General features: G+C 40.0%; 1 protein-coding gene across 2 annotated transcripts in view; it reads right to left on the minus strand.

Moving 5' to 3' along the window:
* Positions 1–14,104, minus strand: part of LRRC49 (leucine rich repeat containing 49) — a 209,170-nt gene that overhangs the window by 151,980 nt on the left and 43,086 nt on the right. For both annotated transcript variants that reach the window (XM_081085231.1, XM_081085233.1), the window contains one exon: positions 6,016–6,159. In XM_081085231.1, the coding sequence (XP_080941357.1) occupies positions 6,016–6,159 (144 nt within the window). The remainder of the gene's footprint in view (positions 1–6,015; positions 6,160–14,104) is intronic.

Genomic DNA, 14,104 nt, shown 5'->3' on the forward strand with positions numbered 1-14,104 from the left:
ATAAAGCCAAAAGCTGGTTCTGTGAAACCACTAGTAAAATACACAGCCCTCAGGTAATATTGATAAAAAATTTTAAAAAAGTGTACAAATAAGCATTAGTAGAAGTGATAAGGAAGACATGACTACAAATAGAACATAAAAAAGTAAATTTAGATGAAAGAAAACTATTACACAGCAAAACTGATGCCCACTATTATTACTGAGTTCAATAGTTTAAAACTACCCTGACTATTTAACAGATAAATTCTACAAATATCCCAGGAACAGATCATCTTTATCTCATATTAAACTGAGATTTATACTAAACTAGAGGCCCAGTGCACGAAATTCAAATTCATGCGGGGGATGGGGGTGAGGGTGGGAAGGGGGCCTCAGTCCGGCCTGCATCCTCTCACAGTCTGGGAGAGTTCAAGAGATGTCTGATTGCCGGTTTAGGCCCGATCCTACAGGCTCCTAACCTGCCTGCCTGACTGCCTGGTCACCCCTAACTGCTCACCTGCCTGCCTGATCACCCCTAACCACTCACCTGCCTGCATGATCACCCCTAACCGCCTCTGCCTGCCTGAGTGCCCCTAAATGCTCGCCTGCCTGCCTGATCGCCCCTAACCGCCTTTGCTTGCCTGACTGATCACCCCTAATCGCTTGCCTGCCTGCCTCATCGCCCCTAACCAATCACCTGCCTGCCTGATCGCCCCTAACCACTCTGCCTGCCTGCCTGAGTGTCCCTAAATGTTTGCCTGCCTGCCTGATTGCCCCTAACCACCTCTGCCTTGGCCCCCACCATGGTGGCTTTGTCCAGAATGACATTCAGAAGGTCGTTTGGCTCTCTGGTCTAATTAGCATATTATGCTTTTATTATTATAGATAGGAAACCAAAATAGAGATACACAATTAAAATGGGAAGCACCCCTATTATACTTTACAAAGCTAGTATGACCTTTATACCAGAAAAGAACAATAAAAATAAAAGAAAGTACAGGCCAATCTCATTTATTAACATACATGTCAATATTGTAAACAAATTATTAGAAAACAAAATAAGTAATGTATATAACATACATAATGACCAAAAATGTTGGAATGACTTATTACAAAATCTTATAATTTTCAAATTTAATTTATTAAAGAAGAATCCATATGATCAATATAAGAATTGAAGAAAAATCATTTAATGAAACCCAACAACCATTCATAATATAAACCTTAAGCAAACTAATAAAGGATAATTTCTTCAGACTGATAAATGGCATTTAGCAGACACAACAAGTGATGCAGTCCTTTTAAAATAAAAAATAAGGTACTTTTACTTCTTTACCCAACTTTGTACTGGAGATTCAGTCAAACTGGAAGTTCAGTCAAACAAGAAGATACAAAATCTACAATAGGAAAAACTATCATTGTTTGTAAAAATAAAATTAAAAAAAATATATATATACATATATATATATATATATATATATATATATATATATATATGTCTAAATTTTAAAAAACCTAAGGTAATCTACAGATATTTTATTCAAATTATTAAGTGTTAGAGCAAGGTTGCTAGATATAAGATCAATGAACCAAAATAAACTGAAGTTCCATATACTAGTAACAGTAGGAAACCTATTTCTGACCAAAAAAAATTTACAGTAACAAAAAAGTGTAAGATATCTAGGAAGAAATCTAAAGAAAACAAAATAAAAATGCCCTGGACAGTGTATCCCAGTATCCCAATGGTTAGAGTGTTGGCCCCCACACCTAAGAGTCGCAGGTTTGATTCTCAGTTAAGAGCATATACCTGGGTTGCAGGTTTGATCTCTCTCTCTCCCTCTCTCTCTCTCTCTCTCTCTCTCTTCCTCTTCCTCCTCCTCCCCTCTCCCTCCTTTCCACTCTAAAAAAAAATCAATGGAAAAAATATCCTCAGGTGAGGATTAACAAAAAAAATAATAAGCTACTTATGGAGAAAAGCATAAAATAATTAAATTAGACATATAAACTGAGAAAGGTACAATATTAATATTATGTCATTCATATTAATATTATATATTCATATTATGACACTGAAGGCTAAATATCATTAAAAAGTCAATTGTCTTCAAATTCAAAGGTATTCCAATCAAACAGATCAGTAGGATTATTCATAAAACTTGATATGCTATTTCTAGAATGTATATAGAAGAAAGGACCAAGATTATTTTTCAAAAGTAGGGAAGGATCCCGCCAGCATGACTCAATGGTTGAGTGTCAACCTATGAACCAGGAAGTCATAGTTTGATTCCCAGTCAGGGCACATGCCTGGGTTGCAGGCTCGATCTCCAGTGCGGGGTGTACAGGAGGCAGCCAATCAATGATTCTCTCTCATCATTGATGTTTCTCTCTCTCTCTCTCTCTCTCTCTCCCCCCCCCTTCTCTTCCTCTCTGAAATCAATAAAAATATATTTAAAAAAACAAGGAAGGAAAGAAAGCGGCTTGTGAACGAAAGGAGAGGGAAGATAAAGAAAGATTGGGGATCTACTTCTACTAGCTCTGACAACAAAATAGAAAGTTACAATTATTAAGAGAGTGTTATACTGAAACATGGATAGGTATCAGTTAGACAGGCAGAGAGGCCAGGCACAGACCCATGCATATGTGGATATTTAATTTGCTAGAGGGAGATACTATTGAAGGCAGAGGGAAAGACAGAAAGAATTCACTTTTCAATAAATGAAGAAAAAATGAAATTGGATTTCAACTTTACATTACAAGCAAAAATCCATTTAAAGACCAACTTTAAAACTTTGTTAGACAGTATAGAAAAATATCTTTTGTCCACAGCCTTATAAGGGATGATTTTTACTTCTGTGCCTCAAAAGACAGCAGAAATAAAAGGGATTTGTTTATCAACTGAAAAAGGTAAACAAAAAAAAAAAACAAAAAAAAAACTTTTTACAATGGGCAAAGGATAAGGCTATTCAGAAAAGGGGCAATCTCAATACTAAAGAAGAAAAAGGATGAAAGGCCAACCTCACTGGATATTCAAAATGAAATCTCAATGCAATACAATTTCGTAGTTAAAAGATTAGCAAAAATAAAAAGGTCTGACATCAAGTTTCACCAAAGACGTGAAATTAAATAAATTCTCAGGTAGTACTGATGGAAATGTAATTTGGTACCATCACCTTGGGAAAAACCTGGGGGTATCTGATAAAGTGTAATAATGTACATAATCCTGGCACCCAGCAAGCTTCTCTTAAGTATCCACCATTGAGCACTGTTTTTCAAATACAGGTTGCAACCAATTTTTTATTGGTCAAGAAATCAATTCAGTAGGTTGAGACCAACATTTTTAATGAGATAAAATCAAATCAAATAGGATATGCCAGAATGGATTACAGCAAGGGTAAGTGTAGTTTCATGAAACGCTTGCTCCCGGTATCTATAATGGACTCACATAATATGTATTAAATAAGTGGGCCTCAATGTAAATGTTTTATTACCATAAATTATGGCTAAAAATGTTTGAAAGCCACTGACCTAGAGACAGTGTTATATACATAGGCACAAAAAGACATGTAAATAAAGTTAGCTGCATCACTCTTAATAACCAAAAATTAAAAATAATATTATTTTCCATAAATAGAAGAATGACTATTTAGTTACAATAATATAATGTAGTACTATATAACAATGAAAATTAGTGAACTAGAGCTACAGGTATCAACATAGATAAATCTCAAAACTTAATGTTAATAAAAACAACTTACAGAAGATACATACACTACTATAATACCATTTATAGGACATTTAAAAGAATGCAAAAGAATTACTTCATATTATTTAGGGTTACAGACAGATATGGGGGACAAACAGACATGCATGGAAATAAACACCAAATTCAGAATTGTAGTCACCTCTGCAGAGGAGGAAGAACATGTGATGGGGGAGAGTTACACAGAAGGCCTCAACTATTATTTGAAACATTTTTATTTATTAAGTTGATTAGTGGATATACAAATGTCAGAATATTCCTATTCTTTTGGGAATGTCTGTAATGTTTTATAATGTTTTAAAAGGAAAAATCCCATGTAAACTAAAATGACATGTGATTTAAAATTTCCAAGAAAAAGATCAGCAAATTTAACAAACAACTTTTCTACATCCAAAAAACGAGATCTCTAACGAGATGGTGAAATACGTAGTGCATTCATTTCATGTCCTTCTCAAGATTCAATGGGTGAAGCAAAACAAACAAACAAAAAACACAAAATGAGTAAATCCATGGAAATGCTTTAAAAAAAAGAGAGAGTTATCAATAATAGATCAACATTTGATGAATTTCAGGGAGCTGAAAAGCAGAGAGGATAATATCAGAGATGATCTTGAAAAGAGAAAACTGCAGCTCAGAACTCACAAAAGAGCTGCTGCATTGCAAAGGCGGCAATCCTTTTTGACAGAATGCCATCCTGCTCCATGCTCCAAATCAGTACATTCAAAGCACAAGTGTGGACTGGTGGTTGACTGAATCAAGTGGAAGTGTAATTAAAGTTCTGTCTACTCAACAGCTATTCCAGAAATACCAACAAATCCACACACCCCCAGCCCACCTCTACCCCAGCCATGCACACATACAACCACCTACAGAGCAGGTGGCGGAGGAAACCTTTAGTTGGAGAGTTGGGATCTGGTCTCTAAATAAAGAGTATTTGTCAAGGGAGGATGGACAGTGCAGGTGTTTTATCTGTGGAGATAGTTAATAACTACTACAGTAGGACCAGAGGTGGAAAAGGAATGGCAGTTTCACCTGGAACAAAATTATATTAATTTCTAAAAGTTTAAAACATTATACATATAGTATCATTGTCAGGATAATAAGTATGATGCATATTAATTTATAGGAAAATGTGAGTATACATATAAGGATAAATAAGAAACTTTACCCAACTCTTATTTTTTTAAAGCATTTTCACTATACCAAGCTGCCTCTTTAAGAATTGCAGCCGAAACCGGTTTGGCTCAGTGGATGGAGCGTCGGCCTGCGGACTGAAGGGTCCAGGTTCGATTCCAGTCAAGGGCATGTACCTGGGTTGCGGGCATATCCCCAGTAGGGGATGTGCAGGAGGCAGCTGATCGATGTTTCTCTCTCGTCGATGTTTCTGACTCTCTATCTCTCTCCCTTCCTCTCTGTAAAAAATCAATAAAATATATATTTAAAAAAAAAAAAAAGAATTGCAATAAGCCCAGCCTGTGTGCTCAGTGGTCATGGTTCAATTCCCGGTCACAGCACATGCCTGGGTTGTAAGCTTGAACCCCAGTAAGGAGCATGCAGGAGGCAGCCAATCAATGATTCTGTCTCATCACTGATCTTTCCAACTCTTTCCCACTCCCTTCCTCTCTGAAATCAATAAAAATATACTTAAAAAATAAAAATTGCAAAGAATATGATATTTATGCATGCCTTCACAGCTCCAAAAGTCCTTATTTTTTCCATTTGCAACAATTCATCAGCATTCATTAATAAACTTCTTTCATATGAATTCTATACCCATGATAAAACAGAAAAGGATTCAGTATACATTTACACTGGCTGATTCATTTACTGATAATATTTCTATTCTGTTTTTAATTTTATATTTTAAAATAGAAAACACATAAATACTTCCCAAAATCAAAAAATATAAAGCTTAATAATTATGTCTGCAATTTAAGTTCAGAAGGAAACAGAATTACCTTAGCTGCTTGCTTTGCATAAATCAATGCGATAATATTTATTTAATTTCCCTAAAGCCGTGGTCAGCAAACAGTGGCTCGCGAGCCACATGCGGCTCATTGGCCCCTTGAGTGTGGCTCTTCCACAAAATACCACATGCAGGAGTGCACGTACAGTGCAACTGAAAGTTTGTGGCTCATGCGCAGAAGTCGGTATTTTGTGGAAGAGCCACACTCAAGGGGCCAAAGAGCCGCATGTGGCTCGCGAGCCGCAGTTTGCCGACCACTGCCCTAAAGGAATGGCCAGGAATCACACATTGGTTCCATTTTAATACTTACCACAAAAGTGATTTGATTGTGCCGCAAGTTAAGTTCAGTTAGTGAATCCAGCCCATTAAGATTATCAACGTGACTTAAAAGGTTCCTGGCAAGGTTTAAAACTCTCAAATCACACAAGTGATTGACATTTTCGATTTTGGCAATCTGTTAAAGATGAGGAAGAGATGGTTAGCAGGCATAAATCTCAGATATGTATGTTATAAAAACCAAAACTTAACTATACAGCCATTGGACTAAGTGACCATTTATACGAAGACATTTAAAAATCTATTTCTCATCTCAGTGACATCAGAGGAATGGCAGCATGAGAGATCCCCTCGGTCTCTCCCCTTGAAGTTTCAACAATTTGAACAGCTAAAATTCAACAAAGGATTCCCTGCTCAACTCACAAACACAACTGAGATCTGCATATTGAAACATATAAAGGTGAGCAAGTGGGAGTGAACAGGGGAAGTGAGAAGTGAGAAGAGCTCAAGGAGCCATGGACTCAGCCTTGCAGCCAGAAGCTCACTGCAGGGCTCAGCCCAGAGAGAAGAGGAGTCAGGTTGTGAATGGCACTCCCTTCAACTCAGAGGAGGAAAGAGATTTAGTCAGCATTCATGCAGGAGTGGAGAGTATAAGCTGCAGGTGAGCCCAGTGACCTGGGCAGGGATGAAACACACAAGTAAAGCCAAAGTTATTTGGCCATGGAGCCTGGCCACCTTCCCTTAACCACCAAAAGCTTGCCTCCCCTCACCCATCATGTAGGGTTGCAGAGAACATTTTCTACAAACCTGAGAACTTGTACTACAGAAACACTTTTTCACTGAGTGAAAGGAACACTCTGCTACTGATGTCAGAGTTGTGTGGAGGTTCAGGGGAATGCTGCGAAGTTCCACTGGTTGCCATTGCTCAGAGGGTAAAGCAATAAAGAAGGTAGCCTGGTTCCCCAGCTCACCCCACAACTGCACAATGAGGCTACACTGCCAACAACGTATGGCCAAGGGAGACAGCACTGGGATTTCACAAATTTGGAGCCACATTGCCCACCATGTTCCCCTATAAGATTAGTCTCCTGAGACCTGGGTGACTGGATCTCAGGGAAAGCGCCCACCTTCTTAGGGAACAAAGGCCATTCTCCACCACCCCCACAGAAACCTGAAAAACCAGAGAAGTGCAAGAGAGCTAAAAAAAAAAAAAAAAAAAAAAACTTATAATCCAATGCCACCTACTGGAAAACAAAGAGAGACTTCTTACCAATCTATTAGAAAAGTGCCAATCATACATAGATGCCTAGACAGAGAAGGAATCCATCAAATACCACGAATAGCCAAGGTTACAAGGCAGCTCATAAAGAAAATGGAAAATCTCTAGAAAATAAACTTAAAGACATAGAAATATGTTATTTAAATGACAGAGGATTCAAGATTGCAGTTCTGAAAAACTCAAGATTCAAGAAAACACAGATAGGCAGTTTAATAAAATCAGACACCAAATAAGGAAACAAAGAAATGGAAACTTTACAAAAGAACCAAATAAAAATTCTGAAGATGAAGAACTCAATAAAAGAGATCAAGAATGAACTAGCGAGCATAGGAAGTAGAGCGGACCAGATGGGGAAAGAATTAGTAATATCAAAGATAAAAATCTAGAAATAATGGAGAGGGAAGAAGAGAGAGGCATGAGCATAGAACAACAACAACAAAAGAACTCTACAAGAACTATCTGACTCCATCAGAAAGCAATACAGAAATAATATGTATTCCAGAAGAAAAAGAGAGGGAGTAGGGAACAGAGAGCTTATTCTAACAAACAGTTGATGTGAACTTCCCAAATCTATGGGAAGAGCTAATTCCTTTAATCCAGTTAGCAAACAGAACACCTAATTACCTTAATCCAAAAAGACCTTCTCCAGGCACACTGTACTAAAACTGCCAAAATTAATTACAAAGAAAGAATTATCAAAGCAGCCAGAAAAATGAAGAAAGTAACCCATAAAGTAAAGCCCAATAGGATATCATAATACTTCTCAGCAGAAATGCTACAAGCCAGAAGAGAGTGGATCTGAATATTCAAACTACTGAAAGAGAGAAATTACCAGCCTATAATAATATATCCAGCAAATTCATCCTTCAAATATGAAAAAGAAATAAAGACTTTTCCAGATGTACAGATGCTGAGGAAATTTATCACCAGAAAACCTCCATTGCAGGAATTACTCGAAGGGGTTATTCTATCTAAAACAAAGAGCATAGGGTCATAACACTATGAGTAAGATCATCAACAGACTTACAGCATAAACAAATAATCTGTGATAACAGTAACATAAAAGTAGAGGGGGTAGAGGTCTCAATTTGCAAAGAAGGATGGATATCAGATGCATTAAAAAAAGGACTACTGTATATATGAAACTTTCTTTTTCATAAACCTAATGGTAACCACACACACACACACACACACACACACACAGAAACACATAACTTAAAAAAAAGAGGAAAAAAGAAAAAAAAGCATGAAAACCAACAGACAGAAACACAAAGGATAAGAACCAATGGAGCCACATAGCTACCAGAAAACAAAAAATATTATCATTATAGAGAATCCTCATACATCAATAAGTACCCTAAATGTAAATGGACTTAATTCACCAAGAAGGTAAGTAATAGCATACAGGATCAAAAACAAAACCCAACCATATGCTGCCATCAGGACACACATCTAAGCTGCAAAGACAAAAACAGATTCAAAGTGAAAAATAAATCTCCAAGCAAATAGAATCCATAGAAAAGCAGGTGTAGCCATACTTATACCTGAGAAAATAGATTTCAAGATAACAAAAGTAATAAGAGACAAAGATGGACATTTTATAATGATGAAGGGGACAGTACATTTAGAAGACATAACACTTCTCAATATATATGTACTCAGTCAGGGAGCACAAAAATATATAAAGCAACTACTAACAGAACTAAAAGGAGAAACTAAGAAAAACACAATCGTAGTAGGGGCCCTAAATACTCTACTGACAGCTCTAGATCGATCATCCAAACAGAAAATCAGTAAAGAAATATTGTTAAGTGACACATTAGACCTAATGCACATAATCAATATATACAGAGCTTTTCATCTCAACACCAAAATATGCATTCTTCTTTAGTGCACATGGAACAGTCTCAAGGATAGACCATATGTTGGAACACAAACCTATCCTTAACAAATTTTAGAAGACTGAAATCATACCAAGCATAGTCTCTGACCACAATGTTTTGAAATTAGAAAACAACTGCAGAAAGGAAGTAAAAACCCCTACAAATATTTAGAGATTAAACAAAATACTACTAAAAAATGACTGGGTTAAAAGAAGAAATAAAAGGTCAGAGCAAAAAATATAGCGAGACAAAAGAGAATGACAATATGGCATACCAAAACTTCTGGAATGCAGTGAAAACAGTAATAAAAGGAAGTTTATATCATTGCAGGCCTATCTGAAGAAACAAGAAAAATCTCAAGTAAACAACCTAATATCACATCCTAAAAAACTAATAAAGAATTCCCTAACTGTTACTCAGTGGGTAGAGCATCAGCCTGCGGACTGAAGGGTCCCGGGTTCGATTCCAGTCAAGGGCACGTGCCTGGGTTGCAGGCTTAATCCCCATTAGGGGACGTGCAGGAGGCAGCTAATCAATGACTCTCTCTCATCATTGGTGTTTCTATCTCTCTCTCTCCCTCTCCCTTCCTCTCTGAAATCAATAAAGATACATATATTTAAAAAAAACTAATAAAGAAGAGCAAAAGCAGCCCAAAATCAGCAGAAAAAAAGAAAATCATAAAAATTAGAGAGGAACTGAATGAAATACAGAACAAAAAGACTATAGAAGAAATTAATACAGCAAAGTGCTGGTTCTTTGAAAAGATTAATAAAATTAACAAACCCCTGGCTAGACTCACTAAGGAAAAGAGAGAAAAGAGTCATATATACAAAAATCAGAAATGAAAGAGAAGTTACCACAGACATTACTGTTATATAAAGGATCATACTAGAATACTAAGAAATACTATATGTAAGCCACCAAATTCAATAATCTAGAAGAAATGGATAAATACCTAGAAATATATAACCTTCCTAGACTGGATCATGAAGAACTAGAAAATATAAATAGACTGATCAACAGTGAGGAAATTGAAGCAACCATTAAAAAAAAAATAAACAAACAAAAAAAAATTCCAGGACCACATGGTTTTATTAGTGAATTCTACCAAACATTCAAAGAAGATCTGATATCTATCCTTCTCAAACTCTTCCAAAAAAACTGAAGATGAAGCAATGCTTCCTAACACATTTTATGAGACCAACATAACCCTAATACCAAAACCTAACAAGAATAACACATAAAAAAGAAAACTATAGACCAATATCTCTAATTAATACAGAGGCAAAAATCCTAAATAAAATACTAGCAAATTGAATACAACAATACATTAAAAAATAAAACATCACAGTCAAGTAGGGGTCATTCCAGGGGCATAAAGATGGTTCAACATACACAAATCAATCAATGTAATACACCACATTAACAAAAGAAAGGATAAAAATCACATTATCTCATCAATAGATATAGAAAAAGCATTTGGTAAGATACAACATCCATTTATGATTAAAATACTCAATAAGATAGGTAAAGAAAGTACCTTAATATAATAAAGGCCACATATGACAAACCCTCAGCTAATGGTGAAAATTGAAAGCTTTTCCTCTAAAATCAGGAACAAGACAAGGATGCTGACTCTCACCACTCTTACTTAACACTAGAGGCCCAGTGCACGAATCGTGCATGAGTGGGGTCCGGCCGGCCTGCCACAATTGGGGGCACTGCCAGCCATGGGGAGGGGCTATGGACAGTCAACTAGTCCCACCCCTGATTGGGATGGAGGGGGCTGATGGAGGGTGGGGCCAGCTGGAGTGAGGGGCCCCAGGGGCAAGCTGGTCCTGCCCATGGGGATGGGCAATTAGAGGCGGGGCTGGTGTGGGGAGGGGCCATGGGTGGTTGGCCAGCCAGCCCCACTCTCAATTGCGGGGAGGGGCTGATTGGTCACCTCAGTGCGCATCATAGTGACCAGTCATTCCAGACGTCTGGTCGTTCCATCGTTCTGGTCACTTGGCTTTTATATATATACTAGAGGCCGAGTGCACAAAAATTTGTGCACTGGCGGGGGGGGGGGGGGTGTCCCTCAGCCCCACTTGTGCCCTCTCACAGTCTGGGACCCCTCGGGAGATAACGACCTGCTGGCTTAGGCCCACTCCTGGGTGGCTGAGGGCAAGCCCAATCCCTAGGTGCCTACCCCGCAGCCCCTGGTCGGGCTCAGAGCAGGGCCAATTGGGGAGTTGGGGCACCACCCCCTGTCACACACAGAGCAGGGCCCATCGGGGGGGTTGGGGCTCCGTACCCTGTCACACACAGAGCAGGGCTGATCAGGAGGTTGGGGAGCTCCTCCCTGTCACACACAGAGCAGGGCCAATCAGGGGGTTGGAGAGCTCCCCCCGGTAATGCACAGAGCAGGGCCGATCAGGAGGTTCTGATGCCACCCTCAGTCACACTCAGAGTAGGGCCAATTGGGGGGTTGGGGCGCCTCCCCCTGTCACACTCAAGGCACGGTCGATGGGGAGGTTGGGGCGCCACCCCATCACCCACAGAGCAGGGCGGATCAGGGGATTGGGGCACTCCCACCTGTCACACTCAGGGCAGGGCCGATGGGGAGGTTGTGGCTCCACCCTGTCACACACAGAGCAGGGCCCAAGGGGGGGTTGAGGGGCCGCACCCTGTCACACACAGAGCAGGGCCGATCAGGGGGTTGGGGAGCTCCCCCCTATCAGGCACAGAGCAGGGCCGATCAGGGGGTTGGGGCGCCTTCCCCTGTCACGAACAGAGCAGGGCGGATAGGGAGGTTGTGGCCCCACCCCCTGTCACACACAGAGCCACAGGGCAATCAGGGGGTTTGGGCACTGCCCCCTGTCATGCTGCTCCAGGGGCCAGGAGACCTCGCTGCTCTGCTGATCCTGGTGCTGGGAGGCATATTACCCTTTCACTATATAGGATGGAGGCCTGGTGCACGGGTGGGGGCCAGCTGATTTGCCCTGAAGGGTTTCCTGGATCAGGGTGGGGGTCCCCACTGGGGTGCCTGGCCAGTCTGGGTGAGGGGCTGAGGGCCGTTTTCAAGCTGGCGGGTGACTGAAGCTCCCAACTGCTCCTTTTTTCCTTTTTTTTTTTTTTTTTTATTCTTGGATTTATGGCTGTCACTGGAGCTGAGAGCCGGCTTTAGCTGTGAGACCTCACTGCTGAAAGCAGGTTTCTGGCTTTGTTTACCTTCTGTATTTGAAACTTTGTTGCGACTCCAGCTCTGAGATCCCGGCTGACTAAAAGCAGGTTTCTGGGGTTTTGTTTAGCTTCTATATTTGTAACAATGTTTCTTAGCAGCTCAGAGCCCAGCAGCGGCAGGCGGGGAACCTGGCTTCCTCCATCACTGGAGCAAGCAAGCCTCCTGTTCGTGTCAGTAGCCTGGCTGCCGGCCGCCATCTTGGCTGGCAGTTAATTTGCATATTGCCCTGATTAGCCAATGGGAAGGGTAGCGAAGTTACGGCTAATTACCATGTTTCTCTTTTATTAGATAGGATAGACTAGAGGCCCGGTGCACAAAAATTCATGCAAATGGTGGGGACTGAGGGTCCCTCAGCCTGGCCTGCACCCTCTAGCAGTACATAAGCCCTCAGGCGTCTAAGCTGCAGTCTGGCCTCCCTCTGCAGAAGGCGACTGGCGGGCCAATTGGGGGACAGCACCGGCCAGCAAGTGGCCAGCCCTCCCCCCCAATTGCCCCTCCACCACTGCTGGTTGCCACCGCCATCCCCTTCTTCTGCCCGCTGGCACCCACCTTGCAGGCCTGGCATCACCTGCTCGCCAGCCCTGCCCCCTGCCAACTGTTCCGCTATTCAGTCATTTTGCATATTAGGCTTTTATTATATAGGATAGTTATGAAAGTCCTAGCCAGAGCAATCAGGCAAGAGAAAGAAATAAAAGGAATCCAAATTGGTGAATGAAAAAGTAAAAGGTACTTTTTGCAGATGATGTGGTTCTGTACGTAGAAAAGCCTAAAGACTCCATCAAAAAAAAACTATCAAAAACAATAAACAAATACAGTCAATTTGCAGGATACAAAATTAATGTATAAAATTATATGCATTCCTATACACTAACAATGAAATTTCAGAAATACAAAAATGAAAATAGCAATTCCTTTTGCAATTGCAACAAAAAGAATAAAATACCTAGGAATAAACTTAACAAAGCATGTGAAGGACCTATATACTGAAAACTACAAAGCTTTATTAAAAGAGATTGAAAAAGACACAGTGAAATGGAAAGATAGTCTATGTTCATGGATTGAAATAATCAACATAGTTAAAATAGCCATATTACCCAAAACTATATATAGATTTAATGCAATACGCATCAAAATTCCAATGACATTTTAAAAAGAAATAGAACAAAAAATTATCAGATTTGTATGGGACCACTAAAGAACCCAAATAGCTAAAGCAATCCTCAGAAAAAAAGAACAAAGCTGGGGATATCACACTACTTGACTTCAAATTATACTACAGAGCTACAACAATCAAAACAGCATGGTATTGGCAGAAAGACATACAGTGTAGGGAGCAGCTATAGGGTTAAGCCTTGGACTAACCTGTTGGGAAAGTCACAAACAAGTCCCAGCTTAGAGGGCACAGCCCTCTTAGCATAAGTAAGCTTGACCTTATGAGCTCCCTAGATCTTATCTGGGTAGCTAATGGGCTGTGGGAGATGCAGCAAGTGCTGCCAAAACAAGTGAAACTCACAAGAACATTGTAACTATGGTGACCACTACCTTGTTTACCTCTGGCTATAAAATAAAGCATCAGCTTGCTGTCTGTGTCTCTCTTTGTGGCCTTAGCCAGGCCCAGGAGATCCACCTAGACCCAGCTTATTCTCTTTGTCTGTCTTTTCTACATCCTTTGCCGCTCCCCGCCCACCCAATCAGGCTCACTGCACCCTTGATTGAGCTGGCTCAGCACAATACA

This window comes from Myotis nattereri, assembly GCF_964212035.1.
Source record: "Myotis nattereri genome assembly, chromosome: 1".
Lineage (NCBI taxonomy): Eukaryota > Metazoa > Chordata > Mammalia > Chiroptera > Vespertilionidae > Myotis > Myotis nattereri.